Genomic DNA, 20266 nt, shown 5'->3' on the forward strand with positions numbered 1-20266 from the left:
TGCATAGGCATGAGATGGGAGAAATATGCCGCACAGGGTCACAAGAAGTTCTTGAAGGATAGCTTGTGATGGTGGGGAGAGTACTGGTAGGAGATGAAGCTCTCTTATAGTGGCTCCCTGCATTACCTCTTACTTAAAATACAGATGTCTGCACCCTGCTACAAATTTGCTGAACTAGAATTTCTGGAATGGTGCCAGGTACATATATTTTTCCAAAATATTCTGTGGGTGATTATGATGTGTGCCTGGATAAAAATGACCACTTTTAGGTCAGAAAGGGACAGAGAGTAAGAAATTTGGATTCATTTTGAAGCATTGGGGATTTACCTTACTGTGGTGAGTAGCCATTGAAGAATTTTAAGCAAGGTGTGACGTAATTGCATTTACCTTTTCGAGAAATGTAGAAAATGGATTTGAGAGTGAGACTGGACACACAGAGATTTGTTAAGAAACTATTGGAATGGTCCGTGTGAGATTGTTTTAGCCTAAACTTAAGCAGTAATAGGAGGGATGATGAGGAGAAGAATACAAGTTTGAGAGGTACTAAAGACAAAATCAGCAGACTTGGTTTGTATTTAGGCATTGCAATCTTGGATACACTATACAATGTTCTTTTAAGTACAAAAGTTTATCCTTCAAAGACACAGGGTGTTATGAAATGGAGATTTCCCCTGCCACTTCTTAAGCCCTGTTACCTACTGGTCCAAATCCAAAAAGCAATGGGAAGCCATTGAAGGACCTTTAACCAGAAGGGTCATGATCAGATTCATATTTTAGATCTATTCCTTTATCTACTATAAGAAGGATCAGTTGGAAGGGCACATATTGGAGGCAGGAAGGCAGTTGCAAGGTTATGCTGGATTAGAATGATGATACTATAAATAGATGATAGTGACAGTGAGGATGGAGAGGAATGGATTTGAGGAGGTAGGAGGTGAACTCAGCAAGACTTGGAGGCTAGCTGGGAGATGACCAGAGGGAAGTGGTTAAGTGGTTAAGTTTTCTGGTCTGAGTGACTTCGATGCTTGATGAGACCATTTTCTTAAGATTTTAAGAGAAGAACTCATTTAATGAATACATTCTGCTTGTCTTCTGTATTTTTAGCAATTTTTGGTTATCCTTTGTCAGTTTCTTCTGCCAAGTAGAAAACACATTGTTAGTCCATGTATCATTAATATTTTATAGGCAAGAAGTAGTCCTGAAATACTGCCTTCTGGTGTGACTGATGATAATGAAGTGGCGACTACAGCTGTTAATGAGAAAGTTTGTCCTGAATTTAATAGTGACAGACATTCAAAAGAGGTAAGAATAATTTTATGTGTGAATGTTCTCATTACTGGTTTTCCTAGATGGGTCATACACTGTTTTAGGCTAAGGAAAGAAAAATATATTAAGTGAACTTTATGACTACAGAAATATTTGTTATATTACCATCCATTGATTTTTCAAAGCATTTTTTTAATTTTAAAATGTTGCATCTTAAAACTGGTTCCTAAAAGAATATTTTTTAATTTAAAATCATTTTTAGGGAGATCCATTTAATGTAGAATCAAGTTCACTGACAGATCCAGTTGCAGATACAAACTTGGATTTTTTCCAGTCTGATCCTTTTGTTGGCAGTAAGTACTCTTATTTTTATACTATGGATTTACCCCCCCCAAAAAATCTTTTTAATGTAACTGTATAAAAATTAAGGCTCAGTTTTGAAATCCTACTTGTTACAACAAAAGTAGAGGGGTGTAGAGATGTGATATGCTTGTATTTCCTGGTATTTATCCTTGTCAGGCAACTAACTACTGAGACTAAGCCACTGATTATGTCTGAGGAGCCCCTGATTAAGAGCGTGTTTCTTCTTCAGAATAAGAAACAAAAGATAGATATTATGCACCAGGAGAGGCGATTAGGTACTCTTAAGTCAACCAGCAATTTTTTACTAAAGTGCCAGCACCGTGATTTTAAAACAGTGGAATCTATAGCAGTTAGAACTTGGATTCCTGCCCTTAATGTGCCGCTAGTGTTATTGAAGAAATACAACTTTAACAAATTGAAATACCTGATGTCAATGTAAACTATGTCAAATACCACTGGTGTCAAAGCTCTTTTTGCATTTTATTTATTTCCAAATCAATTTGTGAAACTGATAGGTCAATTTACAACAATTTTTTTTTCTCCAAGTTTTTATTTAAATTCCAGTTAATTAACATACACTATAATATTAGTTCAGGTGTAGAATTTAGTGATTCATCACTTACATACTACATCTGGTGCTCATCACAACAAGTGCCCTCCTTAACACCCATCACCATTTAACACCCCCCCCAACCCCGCCCAACTCCTCTCCTTACCATCAGTGTGTTCTCTATAGTTAAGAGTGTTTCTTGGTTTGCCTAGTCTCTTTTCTTCCCCGTGATCATTTGTTTTGTTTCTTAAATTCCACATATGAGTGAAATCATATGGTATTTGTCTTTCTCTGACTTACTTCGCTTAGCATAATACTCTCTAGCTCCATCCATGTTGTTGTGAATGAGAAGATTTTCATTCTTTTTGCTGGCTAATATTCCTGTGTGTGTGTGTGTGTGTGTGTGTGTGTGTGTCCATCCAGTCATCACCTGATGACAGACTGTTTGGTCTCTTTCCATAATTTGGGTGTTTTAGATAATGCTGCTGTAAATATTGGGGTGCATGTATCCCTTCAAATTAGTATTTTTGTATTCTTTGTGTAAATACCTAGTAGTGCAATTGCAGGGTCCTAGGGTAATTCTATTTTTCCTCCATATGGTTTTCCGGAGTGGCTGCACCAGTTTGCATTCTCACCAGCAGCGCAAGAGGGTTCCCCTTTCTCCGCATCCTTGCCAACACCTGTTGTTTCTTGTGTTGTTAATTTTAGCCATTCTGACTGGTGTGAGGTAGTATCTCATTGTAGTTTTGATTTGCATTTCCCTGATGATGAGGGATGTTGAACATCTTTTTATGTGTCTTTTGGCCATCTGTATGTCTTCTTTGGAAAAATGTCTATTCATTGTCTTTTGCCCACTTTTTAAAAAAATAGTTATTTGAGAGAGAGAGAGAGAGTATGAGTGGGGAGGCAGAGGGACAAGCAGACTCCCCACTGAGCAGGGAGCCCAATGTGGGGCTTGATCCCAGGACCCTGAGATCATGACCTGAGCCAAAGTCAGATGCTTAACTGACTGAGCCACTCAGGAATCCCTGTCCACTTTTTAATTGGATTATTTGTTTCTTGGGTGTTGAGTTTTATAAGTTCTTTATATATTTTGGATACCAACCCCTTATTGGATATGTCATTTGCAAATATCTCCTGTGGAGCATCTTTCTATGTGCTTATTGGCCATTTGTATAACTTCTTTGGAGAAATGTTGATTCAAGTAACTCGCCCATTTTTTATTGTTAGTCTTTTTATTGTTGACTTGTAAGAATTCTTCATATATTCTGAATACAAGTCCCTAATCAAATATATAATTTACAAATATTTTCTTGTATTTTGCATTGTCTTAATTTTGATGAAGTCCAATTCATCTATATTTTCTTTCACCACTTGTGCTTTTGATGTCATGTCTAAGATCCAAAGTCATGAAGATTTATTCTTAGGTTTTCTTCTAAGAGTTTTATAGTTTTAGCTACTACATATAGATCTTTGATCCATTTTCAGTTAATTTTGGAATATGGTGTGAGATAGGGGTCCAGCTTTATTCTTTTGTATGTGGATATCCAGTTGTCCCAGCACCATTTGTTGAAAAGATTGTTTTCCCCATAGAATTGTCTTGGCACTCTTGTCAAAAATCAAATGACCACAAATGTAAGGGTTTATGTCTGGACTCTTTAGTTCTAGAATTATTTTTTTTACTTCAGTAAGGCTCAGTGTCTTTGTTTCTGGAGTAGTGGTGGTAATACCCATTCAGTATTCTCATGAAGAGTAGAGAATTTTGTTAGTAAAATTACTGCTGTTGTGCCTGTCTTTTCCCTTCTATTTGTAACCTCAGCTTGTGATCAAGGAATAATTATAGTTGGCTCCTATTAAAATTTGCTTCTTTGGGGCACCTGGGTGGTTCAGTCGGTTAAGCATCTGCCTTCAGCTCAGGTCATGATTCCAGAGTCCTGGGATCGAGCCCCACATCAGGCTCCCTGCTCAGTGGAGTCTGCTTCTCCCTCTGCTTGTGCTCTCTCTCTCTGTCTCAAATAAATAAATTAATTAAATCTTTAAAAAAATAATAGAAGTCATTTAAAAATTTGCTTCTGGGGTGGCTCAGATGGTTAAGCATCCCACTTCAGCTCAGGTCATGATCTCCAGGTCCTGGAATTGAGTCCCATATTGGGCTCCCAGCTCAGTGGGGAGTCTGCTTCTCTCTCTCCCTCTGCATCTCCCCCTGCTTGTGTTCTGTCTCTCTCTCTCCCTCAAATGAATAAATAAAATCTTTAAAAAATAAAAATAAATAAATAAATAATTTGCTGCTTTTATGAGGTATGTTGATATTCTGCCTTTTTTTCTTTTTTTTTTGAAATCACCCAATTCATCTTTATTTTTTTTATTGTGTTATGTTAGTCACCATACAGTACATCATTAGTTTTTGATGTAATGTTCCATGATTCATTGTTTGCATATAACACCCAGTGCTCCATGCAATACGTGCCCTCCTTAATACCCATCACCAGGCTAACCCATCCCCCCACACCCCTCCCCTCTAAAACCCTCAGTTTGTTTCCCGGAGTCCATAGTCTCTCATGGCTCATTATTATTGTTATCATGGTACTCTTTATTATTTTAAATGTTTCCTAAAGATGCATGGCATTTAGTGTTTTATCTACTTTGAGGTAGAGCTAATGAAACAGACTTCACTTTAAGAAACTTTGCTTCTGTTTAAAGTTACTTTTAAGTAATGGTGTCACAACAGTAAATATTGTTATTGTGACTTCTTATTTATTTTACCACAGGTGATCCTTTCAAGGATGATCCTTTTGGAAAAATTGGTACGTATATCATTGAGGTCCAACTTAGCTGTAATTTAATTCTGCTTAATTATAAACTTATGTTGTATTTAGAAATGAGAGATCAAAGTAAGGTAGTTATAGGAAGTGGACTTCCTGTTTATTCAGTTTTTAAACTGATATAAGGCCCCACTAAAATGTTGTATGTGCCTGGCATTGTCAGAGAGAAAGTGGTAGACTCTTGTGAATTTGGTTAATGAACCGTTTGCTTTATTATTTTTTTAAATGACATTAGTGTTTATATTTTGATACTTTTAGTAGTACTTAGACTGATTTCTCCTTGTTAGCCAAGGATTAGATGAGTATAGCTATCTATGCTACTACAGTGTTTAGAATTTAGAACATTTTGTTTTCCTAAGATTACAGCATATGAAAGGGAGAAAAGGAAACATCTTAAAGAATTACTAAATGTCAGGCTTTATAAGATATTCTTTCCCTGGGATTTTACATTAGAATAAAGCAAATCTTGTGCACCATTTGTTATGCTTCCCAAATGTGTTCCAAATAAGTTTATTAGGTGAAAGACTATCTTTTAACAAAATCACAAAGGAATGTGTGATTCCTCATCCCCTAAAATTAGAATCACCAGCTTAGAGGAATTATTTAAACCTAGCATACAAGTAATCTTTGTGTAATAAGTATTGGAATTATTGATTTGCTTTGGGTGAATGATGAGCAAGTAGGAAGAAGAATATTAATTAAAGCTATTTTAGGTGCAACTGTCTATATTTTTTTATGATCAATAATCCTAACGCCAAGTACCTAATTATTGATTCTGCAGAAGTTCAAAATGTCTTCTAATTAAGGCAGTTATCATACCTTCGGGTGATAGGAAATTTAGTGTAGTCGTTTTTAGTCTTTCATATATGTGCTGTATTTTCTTAGATCCATTTGGAGGTGATCCTTTCAAAGGTTCAGATCCATTTGCCTCTGACTGTTTCTTCAAGCAGTCTTCTGCTGACCCTTTTGCCACTTCAAGTACTGACCCTTTCAGTGCAGCCAGCAATAGCAGTAATACATCGGTAAGTGGGAGGGTTAAAAACTGTTAAATGGATAACAAACATCCTGAGTGAGTTTCTTGAAATATACAATGATGAAAGGGTCCTCTTTTAGATTACTTCTGATGGGCTATGTAAAAATGTCAGTCTCATCCAGTCCATCTAGTTTTTGGTTCAGACTGGCATTTACAGCTTTATCACCCCCTATAATTGGCTGGAATAACTTATTTCATCTAAAAATCAAGTCCATCCTTAATAAGGATCAAGTATTATCCCATTGGGGATATTTAAAATAAATGATTTGAAATCCATTAACCAGTCTTAAATAAAGCTTTTCAGAAATGTGTGGTATATATTATTGAAATAATGAAAATCAACCTAAAAATAGCACTGAGTTTTAGAAAGATAAAATCATTTATATTATAGACATACTTTATATATATTTTATAACACATGTTGGTCTTGTGGAGAAATACAAATTCCTACTAAATGTCAGACCCTCTTCTGTAATCTTCACAACCTTGCAAAGTAGGTGTTGGTAGCCCTATTTTAACAATAAGGACACTGGGACTGGGAAGTAACCAAGGTCATACAGCTAAGTGCTTTATCATCTGGAGGCGTGAAAAAGAAAATATATTATGGATAGTTAAGCATACCCAAAATAGAGTAATATAATGAAATATTTTAAGAAACCTCCATGTAGGGACGCCTGGGTGGCTCAGTTGGTTAAGCGACTGCCTTCAGCTCAGGTCATGATCCTGGGGTCCTGGGATTGAGTCCCACATCGGGCTCCCTGCGTGGGCGCTCTCTCTCTCTTGGACAAATAAATAAATAAAAACTTAAAAAAAAAAAAAGAAAGAAACCTTCATGTATCCATTACCCAACTTCAATAATTATGAATGGTTTTGGAATGGTTTTGTTTGTTTTTATTTTTAATTTGGAGGCTTATTTTTTTAAGCAGCATGTTTCACCCAGGAAAGAAAATGGATTGACAGGCATTTGAAGCAAAAATTTTGTCCTTTAATTCTCTTAGATTAAGAATACTCCCTTAGAAGAGTAATTGATTCTTTTAAAGTAAATAGATTCTGATATTCTTTAATTGCTTTCTTACTGTACTCAGTAAAGAGCAATTTGGCCAACAACTGGTATTTTCCATTGATGTAAAAGTGAGCAAGTGCCTCCGTAACTGAATATTTGTGGTTTCCACAGGCTACTGGATACTGTGTTTTCCTATAACAGTTAGTTTGCAGTGTGGACCCATTTGCTAAATTCTTCTAAAATTGGCTGCAACCTGAATTTTTTCCCTCTTACCTTATTCTAGTCTCTTATTCTCCACTCTTATCAGTAAAGAGCAAGAAAACCAAAGCAGCTCTTCCTAAATTAAAAATAAAACAAGTTTCTCCTGTTCCTCTCGCCTGATGAAAATTTTCCACCATTTGTTCTATTTACTCTTTCCCTTTCCTCCCAAGTTTGTGAAAGCAATATTGCCCTTGCTGACTGCTCTTGATTTCTCCATAAAAAGCAAAGCAAAGAACCAAATTGGCAATATAATAATAGCTTTTTTTTACCTCATCTCTTCCATGGACCAGGCATGGTGCTAAGCTCTGTTCATGTATTACCCATTTAATCTTCACACTATTCCTATGAAGCTCATGTTACCACCCTCATTTTTAAGATAAAGTAAATGAGGCTTTAAAAGGTTAAGTGATAGTAAGTTAGTAAGTGGTAGAACTGAATTCAAACCTTGTTCTATCTGACCAAAATCTAAGGTCTTCACCCCTATAGTCCAAGATTTAAACTTAATTCTTCCTAGCTACAGAGCCCTTGTGTTTTGTGATCTTCCTTCTTTTCAAGCAGGCCTTTGATTATGTTTCTAGGTCTGAACCTCTCCCCCAAAGGTCTTTCCTGTTCCCTCAAGGCTAGTCTCTGCTCTCAGAGGGACATAATTTTAAGCAGCAAAGCAAAACAAAACAACTGCCATTTCTTACTCTCCTAGCTAGTGTATGGTAGCATTGTGCTGGTACTAAGTCATACAGTCAAAGTGGGAGGCAGATTACTGATACAGAAGAGAGAATTTCAGTGATAAATTTGGTGACCCTGTAGGAAGATTTTGGAACATTAATTCTGTAAAATACCATCTGAATTGTAGTTATGAAAATTACTTGTGTGTACTAAATTGCCTAATTATCAAACTGAACATAACATAGAGTTTAATGGCCTCTTATTCCTTCATAGGCCAGGCATTCCATCCTGTTCCCTTTGCTGTCTCAATGGTCTTTTAGGTGGTAGCACAGTGTATTATGAGGAAGGAATAGAAATTAAACCTGACACTCATGTAGGCCTGCTTTTTCTGTTTCTCTCTGTGATGGCAAATAACCCTTTGTTAAAAATCAAGCCTGTTAGGTTGTTTTTCCTCTGAAAGTCAAGAGAGGAAGGAATAATAGGTGGTGACTTATGTCCGTGACTATCTCTCACATTGGTATTTTGACTATTATATTAAGAGCCATGCAAAGTTACCTGGCTATACAGACCACCTTAATGTTTTTCTTTGGTTGCTCTTTATTTATTCAGCAGATATAATCAGAATATAAGGCATTATGCTAGTTTTATAGTAATATCATTGGCATCAGTTAAAATAAGTACTATCATTTTCAGTTCTAAAAACTTCATTAGTATTAATTACTTCTTTCTGATAGTAGTTTAATTGGGTTCTCTCGCCTTTTTTTTTTTTAAAGATTTTATTTATTTATTTTAGACCGAGGACTAGAGAGAGAACACAAGCTGGGGGGCGGGGTGAGGGGCAGAGGGAGAAGCAGGCTCCCCACTGAGCAAGGAGCCCAACGTGGGGCTTTATCCCAAGACCTTGGGATCATGACCTGAGCTGAAGGCAGATGCTTAACCGACAACCACCCAGGCGTCCCTGGGTTCTCTTTTTATAAAGAGAGCATGTACTACAAACCCTGGTTAGCAATACTTTTCTCTTTTCAAATACATTAGTTTTATTTGGAAATGTATCAGTTGAGCTCTGTGATATCCTTTGGCATTCAATTGTAATAACCAATTTCTTAATGATTAGAAATAGAGATTGTAATACAGATGACATTGATAACCATGAGTCGGTGGAGGTAAATATTCCCAAACCCTTTTCATGCCCCTTTCATCTAACTGTCTGCTAAGGTTTTCATTGGCCTCTAAACAAGGGCCTGAGGCCAGAAAGAGAAGTTTCACTTTTTCCCTAGATATATAATTTGTTTGTCTATGATTAAAAACCAAAATAAGTTAGGAAAACAGTTCTGTAGCAGGAATCTCTGGCTCCTGGTAAAGTCGTCACTCTGTAGCCACTCACCTTGCCACTTGGTCCATATTCTTACATTGCATATTATTGAAAGTAGCAGAATCTTTTTAGCAGAGCTCCCTCCCTCCCTCTCCCCCTTTTTTCCTCCCTCTCCTTTCCCACCCCCGTCTTCCTCAGGAGTACATGTGTATGTTCCTCTGGTGGGCAGAATGCTAGAATTATTTTTAGATAACTAGAAAATAAATCTAGCATTATCTGATATTAAGTACTAGGATATTTAAGAGTTAGAATAGTGTGCATCCTAAATGCAGCATGTCATCCTGGAATAGGAGAAGGACCTTACTGGAAAAACTGGTGAAATCCAAATAAAGTATATAGTTTATAGTTTTGTACCAGTGTTAATTCCTTAGTTTTAATAGATGTACCATGATTATATGAGGTGCTAACATTAGAGGAACCTGGATGAAGGATATATGGGAACTCTCTGTAGTATCTTTACAACTGTTCCAGAAATCTAAAATTACTTCAATATAAAAAGTTAAAACAGTGTATCTATACCAGTAGCAAAATTAAGAAGAAAAGAGATTAATGCTACCAAAGTCAGGGTAATAATTACCTCTACAGTTAAGGGATGAGATTGTGTTTGGAGAGGGGCACAGGTGTTGGCAGTTTCTTGGAAGGTGATTACGTAGAAGTTCATTTGATAGTTACTTGTTAAACATTATGTGTTTCATGTACCATTTTGAATGGATAATGTATTACCCAAAAAAATTAGAAAATGATGTGTGTCATTTTAATTTAATAAGATTGCAAATCAGTAAGGGGAAACATTTATTCCTAATGCCTTGTATTTCTTAATTAAGAGTTTGTAAAGAATCTTTTCTTTGGTGTGTCCGTAAGGTTTCAGCTATAAAATACTGCCTCTCTTAGTCATGATTTTGTGTAATTTGTTTAGGTAGAAACAGTGAAGCACAATGATCCTTTTGCTCCTGGTGGAACAGTTGTTGTTGCAGCAAGTGATTCAGGTAAGGAAATAATTGATCGATTTCTTTGACCAGTAAATATTACCCTTGTCTTTAAGCTTCTTTTTCTGGTCTCCAAATATATTTGTCCTATTTACTTATATAAGGCTGTAAAATTATTGCGTAGTTATAGCCAATTGTAATCAACCAGTAATAATGATGGCAAGTGTTGGCATATCACTTTCTACTTTTCTCATCATTTATTTATCTCATTTATTATTCATGTTAAAGATCTTACTAGAGGGGAGTGGGAGATAGGCTTCCAGTTATGGAATGAATAAGTCTTGGGAATGAAAGGTACAGCGTAGGAAATCAATCAGTGGTATAAAATACCATTGTATGGGGACAGATGGTAGCTGTGCTCATGGCGAGCATAGCATAACGTATAAACTTGTCAAATCACTGTCATACACCTGAAACTAATGTAACATTATGTGTCAACTATACTTCATTTAAAAAAAAACTAGAATACTCTAGCCAATAAAACCTATAAATTTTTTTTCCTTGTTAAAAGGCAGTGTTTGGAAGTTTCAAAGTCAGCAATAACTCTTAGAGATCTTGGCCTAAACTTAAAAATTGCTTCCAGTAGGTAATGATAATAGCTTTATAAATAGTGGATAAGATCTTTTAATAATACAGAGAAAATCAAAATATTACTCTAGCATTCAGTCTTCATGCTTTATTTATGGCAGCTAATTTTCTATTTATCCTTGTAAGTAATATTTCCATTTTAAAGATCAGGAAACTGAGGCCCAGAACTTTAAGTAACTTGATCAACATTATACATTTATTAGATTAGAACCAGGTGAAGCCAAGATTCAGACCAAAGTCTGGCAGAGTCTAAAAGCTTCTGCAACTTTTTCACTATTCATTTAAAAATATAACAGACCAACTGTTGTGAAGGAGAGCAGGGAATTAGAAGGAAGTGGACTCAAACATGTAAATACCTCAAGTATCATGTTGATACAGGATTCCCTATTTTTCCAGATGAAAATAGGGTGAGTTATTCAGTACACAAATTTGCTGATGTGACAAGTTGAGGATTATGAGCATAGAGAAAGATTAGTAGAAATGCCTTCACAATTTAGATTTCTGGTATTGGACAAATTATAACAAGATGAGATTTAGCAATATGCGTTGTTTTCAGGTGGAAATTTAACTTCCAATATGAGTAACAACAAGGAACTGAATATAAAAAGCAGATAGGTAGAAAACAAGATTTAATGTAGTGCTGATTATTGATTTAAACCAAAACTTAGAATAACAGCAAATAAGATTTCTAAATGGCTTATTGTAGTAACAGTGGTTAAATTAATATATTTTTAAAATACATGTGCTTTTTTTAGACACTCATTATTGAGCTGATGAATTAATATATAGCTAAGGATATTGTATGATTAGAAAGGATAACCTAAGAAAATAAAATGAAAAGTTAATATATTTATACAGGTAACCCTTGAACAATATGGGGATTAGGGATGCTGACCCTCCCCCCACATGCAGTTGCAAATCTGCATATAACGTTTTACTCCCCAGAACCTTTACTAACATCCTACTGTTGACTGGCAGCCTCACCAATAATGTAAACAGTCAGTTAACACATATTTTGTATGTTATATGTATTCTTACAATAAAGTAAGCTAGAGAAAACATTATTGAGCAGATCATAAGGAAAATACATTGACAGTACTGTGTTGCATTTATTGAGAAAAATCTGCATGTAAGTGAATATACACACTGCAACCCCATGTTGTTCAAGGGCCAACTGTAATTAACTCTTGACTGAAATGGTAAGTGCCATGGAAGTTCATTAAAGCTGCAAAAATTTAGAGGAAAGGAGATCACCTCCATTTAGGGTAAGTCATGAATGGTTTCAAAGCAGAAGGTAGCTTTTGTGGTATGCCTTGAAAGAATGAGCTAGGATTTTAGTAAGTAGATATAGAAAGAGTATATAAAGCAAAAAGAACAACATAAGCAAGGAATGAAGGCAGGGCATGTTCAAGAAAAACAGATATATATATATATATATATAGATATGAGTATGTTCATTTTTTTTTTTTTTTAATTTTGTTAGTTAACATACAGTGCAATATTGGTTTCTGGAGTAGAATTTAGTGATTCACCACTTGCAAACAATACCCAGTGCTTGTCACAACAAGTGCACTCCTTAATCCCCAACCCCGTCTAGCCCATCCCCTAACTCCCCTCCCTTCATCATCAAGAGTCACTTATGTTTGTTTCCCTCTCTCCTTTTTTTCTTTTCTCCCTTCCCACATGTTCTGGGTTTTTTTTCCTTAAATTCCACATACAAGTGAAATCATAAGGTATTTGTCTGTCTCTGACTGACTTATTTCACTTGGCATAATACACTGTAGCTCTGTCCATGTCATTGCAAATGGCAAGATGTCATTATTTTTGATGGCTGAGTAATATTCTGTTGTATGTATATATACCATATGTTCTCTATCCATTCATCAGTAGATGGACGTTGGACTTTCCAAGGAAAAACATATTCTGATAAAACTTATTTATGTATGGAGGAATCATGAGGTTAAGGCTAATGTGGTAGATTACAGTCTTATTGTGGGTTTCTATTGCCTTTGTTGGTCTTCTCTTTCAGTTCCAGTTCCTAACTAGTTTTCTGTTGAGTGTTAGAATAAATGCCTATAATAACCTGGGAGGGAAACAACATTTATTGTTGTTAATCATCATCATAATAGATACCATTTATTGCACTCTTGCATAGTTACAGCACTGCATGTGCTAACCATTTTCCCATACTTGGTCTCATTTTGGTGTTATGTTTATTGTACAGATAAGGAAAATCAAAACATGGAGAGATGAAACCATTTCACAAGGTTAAAAAAGAGTAATAAATGCACCCACATTCAGATGAGGTCTCTCGTTTTCCACTGCTTTGGTCATTCCTTCTGTCTTGAGACCTTTACTTATTCTTCCTCTCTCCCCCAACTCCTTTATGTTGTATTGCTCTAAGTCTTAGACTCTGGACCTCTTTTCCTCTCTATCTGTATTTCCTTAGGGATCTTATCTGATTTCCTGGCTTCACATACTGTATATATGCTGATTTAGATCTCTGGCCACATCTTTTTTCCTGCACTCTAAACTCATATATCTAACTACCTACTGATACCTCTACTTGAATATCTGACAGATAGAGCTAACACAACATGTCTAACACCAAACACCTAGTCTTCTGCTCCCAACTTGTTTCTCTTGCAGCTTGGCCCATCTCAATTCATGGTACTTTCATCATTAGTTGCCAAGACCTAAAACCTTAGAGTCATCCTTGGTTCTTCTTCTCTTACTCTACCCCTAATCTGCCAAGAAATCTTACTGGCTCTACCTTCAGATTATGTCCAGCAAAAGATATACAATGGCCTAAACCTTCCTAACAATATCCCTTATCATTATTGCCTTTACTCACTCTGTTCCAGCCATGCTGATCTTGCTGTTGTGCAAACAGCAGGCCAGTTTCTTAGGCCCTTTGCCTTTAGCTGTTCCCTATTCCTGGGATGATCTTTGTCCATAGAGCCACATGATGATCTACACTACCTTTAACAAATCTTCGCCATGTGTCACCTTGTCAGTGGGGCATATTGCGGCCATCCTATTTAACATTTACAAGACTGCTGCCTAGCTCAGCAGTCCTCCCTTACTATTCTCTACTCTCCTTTCATTATGGCTTACTGCTTTCCAGCATACTATATAAATTACTTTGTTTTTCTGTCATCTTTCTCCTCTTCATGCCACTAGATTTTAAATTCCAGGGAATTGGGATCTTTGTATTCATTGGTGTATCCCAAGAACCTTAAACCATGCCTGGGCATATAATATTACTGAATAAATGGATGAATCAGTTACTCTTCTCATAGAGCATATAGGATGGGAATGGGGGGCGGGGGACTGTTTAACAATTAATAGCGGGTATTTTTTAACATTGTGTTAAGATATACATAACATTAACTATTTTAGCTATTTTTGAGTATATAGTATTAAGTACAGTCATATTGTTGTGCAACCATCACAAATCCGGTTTATCTTTTTCTGTGTTTGTCTATACGTTTAGTGTCATTCCAAGAAAGTATAGCTAAATCCGGTGTCATCAGGGTTTTCCCCATGTTTTCTTCTTCCTAAGAGTTTTATAGCTTTAGGTCTTAACATTTAGGGCTTTGATGCATTTTGAGTTAATTTTTGTATTTGTTTGTGAGGTAAGGTTAGAGTCTGACTTCATTCTTCTAGAGTGGATTTTCAGGTTTTCCAGCTCCATTTGTTGCGAGGACTTGACCTTTCCCCGTTGAGTGGTCTTGGCATCCTTGTAGAAGATCATTTGACTATATACGCAAGGGTTTATTTCTAGACTCTCTCTTCTATTCCACTGGTGTAATTGTCTGTCTTAATGCCAGTACCACACTGGTTACTGTAACTTTGTAGTAAGTTTTGAAATCAGTGAGTTTGATACCTGTAACTTTGTTACTCTTTTTCAAGATTGTTTTGGCTGTTCAGGTTCCCTTGGGATTCCATATGAATTTTAGTATGAATTTTCTATTTCTGCAAAAAAATGTCATTGAGATTTTGATAAGGATTGCTTTGAATATGTAGATTGCTTTGGTTAGTATTAACATCTTAACATTTTCCAGTCCATGAAGTGGGCTGTCTTTCCATTTAATTGTATCTTCTTTAATTTATTTCAAAATGTTTTATAGTTGCCAGCATACATGCCTTCCTTGGTTAATTCCTTAGTATTTTATTCTTTTTTGTGCTATTGTAAATGAAATTGTTATCTTAATTTCCTTTTCAGATTGTTCATTGTTAAGATATAGACATGCTACTGATTTTTGTGCATTGATTTTGTATCCTGCTACTTTGCTAAATTCATTTATTCTAAACAGGTTTTTTTGTGGAATTTTACAGTTTTCTACATGTGAGATCATGTTGTATGCAACAGAGATAATTTTACTTCTTTCTTTCCAATTTGGATGCCTTTTTTTTCCTTGCCTAGTTGCTCTGGCTAGGACTTCTGTGATGAAGTGGTGAAAGTGGGCATCCTTGTCTTTTTACTGAGTTTAGAGAAAAAAATTTCAATCTCTCACCATTGAGTAGGATGTTCTCTGTTGGCTTGTCATATATGGCCTTTACTATGTTGAAGTAGTTTCTTCTTTTTTCTAGTTTGCCAAATGTTTTTATCATAAAAAATATGTTGAATTTTGTCAGGTGCTTTTTCTGCATCAATTAAGAGGATCATGTGGGTTTTTTTCCTTTATTCTGTTAATGGGATGTATTATATTGATTGATTTTCATACGATGAACCATCCTTACATACAAATGAGAATCTGTATCTTCCTAGTCTGCCATTTAGCTTACGTCTTGATTTGAATGAGAATCTTACAACCAAAAACTTTTTTTAAAAAGATTTGTTTATTTGAGAGAGAGGAAGTGTTCATGTGCATGCACGAGTGGGGGGAGGGGCAGAGGGAGAGAATCTTCAAGCAGACTTCCCACGGAGCGCAGAGTCCCATGTGGGGCTCAGTCTCACAACCCTGAGATCATGACCTGAACCAAAACCAAGAGTCAGTCACTCAACCAACTGAGCCACCCAGGCACCCCCCCAAAAACTCTTTTGAGTTGGTTGGGCTACATATTAGTTGTGTCTTGGGCCGAGTTACACAGACCTTCCACAGACTCAGAAATACCAGAGGTCTGAACTTTCTTTTTCTTTTTCTTTTTTTTTTAAGCCACACACATAAGGTCATCCAGACTTCATTTTTGCATTTTCCTCATTTAATCTTTACAGTGGTTATAGAGACGGGTGCTATTCGTTCTCATTTTAAGGATGAGGAAAATGCCTTATCTTCTCATCCAATCCTGACAATATAAAAATGGTAGTAAGGTGATGCCACAGATTTTTTTTTCTGTCAAATTTAACATTGCTGCCTTTGTTAGAGCTGGAAAGAATCTTACACGTGCTATGAGCCTGAGTTTTGGTATTATTTTTCACAAAACTAGCTTCCAGAGAGGTCTTTAGAGAGTTGGCAAATTATTGTTTCATATTTTTTAAGTGTCTTTGAATTTTTAAAGACTGCAATTTAATTAAATATATGCATTCATAAATATTACAAACCATATCAACATTGTAGTGCATTGGTGCTTTAAAGTACTGTCAGGTTAAGTGGTTTTTGTGCAGACCTCTGGATAAAAATTACTTTAAACTATTCAGATTGCAAGACTCTTGTTTAAAAATGTATTTAACTACTTCCTTGGGTGAATTGTTTTTCAAATAGAGCAACCAAAACCAACTGCAGAAATAAGTTCAGCTCCTGACTTTAAACATTTATGTCAGTCAAAATTGCTTCTTTGTTTTCACTGTCACTGTGATAAGTAAATGATATAAATTTGAACTTAAAATGATTTTAGAGTTGGGGTGCCTCGGTGGCTCAGTCATTTGGGCAGCTGGCTCTTGGTTTCAGATCAGGTTATGATCTCAGGGTCCTGGGATCAAGCCCTGTGTTGGGCTCCACGTTCAACAGGGAGTCTGCTTGAGGATCCTCTCTATCCCTCTCCCTTTGCCCCTCTCCCCAGCTCTCTCTCTTTCAAATAAATAAATAGATCTTAAAATGATTTTAGAGTTAATTTTTTAAATCCCATTTATTTATTTCATATATTGGAATTTTATTTCAGATTTGAAAACTTATCAAGCCTGATTTCCTAATATATGAAAGGAAAAGCTAAGCCCCAGAGCCACTTATCTGTTTGCTTCTCAATCCATACCCATTGATTTTCCTCTGTATTATCCTGCCTCTTTATTTATCTACTATGTAAGTGAAAAAAAAAAGAAAAAGAAATCCTTGGGAACCCAAAATTCGATAAAGGGTACTGGGAGCATAGGGAATATAATCAGATGAAAAATGTTAAAAAATTAAAGCATTTTAGTAAGAAACTTGTAGTAGATCCATGAAAGACTCTTGGGGGTTGGTGGAGATAATTCCAGACTTCTGTGCTCTTCTTTCAACAACAACAAAAATAATTAGGAAAGAAGTGGGTTATTTGAAACAACCATAAGCAGTAACTTTGGAAATCATCAAATATAGTAGCTTCTTGGTCTGAGGACCTCTTTACACTTTTAAAAATTAATGAAGACCCTCAAAGGACTTTTTTTATATGGGTTATATCTACCAGTATTTACCATATTAGGAATTGATACTGAGAAACTAAAAAATTTTTAATTAATTTAGAAGCAATGATAATAAACCCATTACATAAATACCATATTTCTTTAAGAAAAATAACTCCAAACAAACAAAAAAAAATTGTGACAAGAGTAGCATTGTTCATACATTTTTGCAAAGCTCTTTTAAATGTGTGCCTTAACAGAAGACAGCTGGATTCTCATATCTACTTCTGCATTCAGTCTGCTGCACTGTATTGTTTTGCTTGAAGAATGTGAAATGAAAAAGATCTGCTCTCACGCAGATAAGTAGCTGGAAAAAGGGATATTTCAATAACCTTTTTAGGTAATTGTGGATATTCTTCTTTGATACTATACCAAATTTCACATATTTTTGCTTTTTTTTTTTAAGATTTTATTTATTTATTTGACAGAGAGAGATAGCGAGAGAGGGAACACAAGCAGGGGGGGTAGGAGAGGGAGAAGCAGGCTCCCCACTGAGCAGGGAGCCCAAGCAGGGGCTCGATCCCAGGACCCTGGGATCATGACCTGAGCCAAAGGCAGACGCTTAACAACTGAGCACCCAGGTGCCCCATATTTTAGTTTCTTTAAAGTTAGTTGCAGTGTGGTACTTGAAACCATATCAGTGACCTTTTCATGCTCTATTACATTAAAATCCATTGGTTTTTCTAGCACTTTGAATGAATTTTTTACCTATGTATGATTTTATAACTTGCCTTGATTATTTGGGAAATATTGGTTCACTGAGTTATGCATATCTTCCAAATGCTGACACGTTTCATTGTAAATACTTTTAAAATTATATTTATTAATATCACCATCTATCTTATCAGAGTCTTTAAGTATTGGTATAATGTTAAGATTATGGGGCAGATACAGCTTTCCAAGATTCTAATTTTTACTTGAAAGCTTGAATTTTTATCACCTGCAACAAATACTATCAGTTGTTTTCCTGAAGGTAACAGCCTCACTGTTTGTTGTGGAGGAAATGTTGCCAGATATCCAAATCTGAATAACCGTTGTTTATCTGTTATTTCTTTCAAGTAAAAAGGGCATTCTATGAAAAAAGCCGCTAGTTCAGCTTGTTTCGCGCACCATCATGCAAATGCTTTTCCTCCAGATAATTATCAATACTTTGCTACTCAGCAGAGGTGCTTTGTGTGTATTTCCCATTTTGTTACTCAGAATTGTAAAAAGATATGTACCTAAAGGTGCCTAGGTGGCTCAGTCAGTTAAGCATTCAGCTGTTGGTTTCGGCTCAGATTGTGATCCTCAGGGTCATGAAATCGAGCCCTGAGTTGCGCTCCACGCTCAGCGCAATCTGCTTGACATTCTCTCTCCCTCTCCTTCTGCTCTTCCCATTTGGATTCTCTCTCTCTCTCTCTCTCTCTCAAGTAAATAAATCTTAAAAAAAAAAAAAGATGTGTATCTGAGGATCATGATTTATTAAAACTAATAATTTTTATCAATTCATCAAGGACAGACATTTTTAAGCACGAATGGTCTTTTTTACCCCTTGTTAGTTTGTGATGATGAAAAATACACTGGTTACCAACCCATTTGGTGCTACTGCCTTGATTCTCAGACACTAGCAGTTTTATCTACATTGTTGCAAATATCAACACGTTAAGAAATATAAAGAACATCTTAATATTCTGAAAATAGTTTTGACCTTACAGATCTCCCGAAAGAGGTCTTGGGGACCTCTGGGGTCCGTGGACCACACCTTGAGAACTTCTGATCTAATATGAACTAGAAGATTTTTCCTGTTGCCCTGGTCTCTGTTCCCTCAGGACAGCTTGCTCCCAGGAGGTATCTGGGACAGATTATCTCCTTTTATTCAGAACAGGAGCAAGAGAATAATCTCAGTGTCCTGGAGAAAAAACTGACAAGTGGAGGCTATCTATTTAGTTATGTATTCGCCTAGTGCTTCTGCTCTTCTCACGTACACACTTTTTATGGTGGTGATGTCCAGTTCTTTCCTTCAACTACAGCCTGTTTCCTAATGACTCCTAGATTTAGTCTTTCAGTGTTGAACTCTCCCCTGAACCTCCAGTACCTTCAAGATCCTTGCTGGATATTTCCCCTTAGGTGCCAAGCTCAACAGTGCTTAAAATTGAAATAATCATCTTTTCCAATTAATCTCTCCTTTAAATAAAGTATTAGTATTTCTACTTTCTATATTAATGACATTATTAGCCAGTCATCTTAAACTTCTCCGCCATTCCTCACCTCCAGTAGATTGCCAAGTCCTATTGTTTTACCCCCAAATAGACCCTGATTATTCTTCCTTATACTCAGTTTTGTTTGGACCCTCATTTGATTTTATCTGGACTGTGATACTAAATTGCCTTCATTCTCTTTACCTGCCAATCTGTCATCTACATGACTGCTAGAATTGTATTTCTTAACATTTGATCATATTACTAACCACAAATCTAAGTCGCTAGCCCTATGTTCCACACATATGTGTGTATAATTTTTTTATTTATGTATTATTTATATTAGTTAATATAATGTTTAATATTTTATCTATATTATATTTATATGTATATATATATTTAATGGTCTTTTACTTAATGTGTCATATGTGTATGTCTGAAAGTAAAGTTGTCTACCTTATGAAATAGAAAACAGTACTAAACATCTTCTGGACATCCCATCCCTGTTAATAGTATTACCGTCTACTCAGTTGGCCAACCAGAGATTTGGGAGTCCTTCTAAGTTATATTCCTGGTTTCCCACC

General features: G+C 35.9%; 1 protein-coding gene across 3 annotated transcripts in view; it reads left to right on the forward strand.

Annotated features, from left to right (window-relative positions):
- Positions 1-20266, forward strand: part of EPS15 (epidermal growth factor receptor pathway substrate 15) — a 133413-nt gene that overhangs the window by 98973 nt on the left and 14174 nt on the right. For all 3 annotated transcript variants that reach the window (XM_040627321.1, XM_040627319.1, XM_040627320.1), the window contains exons 17-21: positions 1186-1302; positions 1529-1619; positions 4948-4983; positions 5887-6023; positions 10250-10319. In XM_040627321.1, coding sequence (XP_040483255.1) covers positions 1186-1302; positions 1529-1619; positions 4948-4983; positions 5887-6023; positions 10250-10319 — 451 coding nt within the window. The remainder of the gene's footprint in view (positions 1-1185; positions 1303-1528; positions 1620-4947; positions 4984-5886; positions 6024-10249; positions 10320-20266) is intronic.

This window comes from Ursus maritimus, unplaced genomic scaffold (assembly GCF_017311325.1).
Source record: "Ursus maritimus isolate PB19 unplaced genomic scaffold, ASM1731132v1 scaffold_12, whole genome shotgun sequence".
Taxonomy (NCBI): Eukaryota; Metazoa; Chordata; class Mammalia; order Carnivora; family Ursidae; genus Ursus; species Ursus maritimus.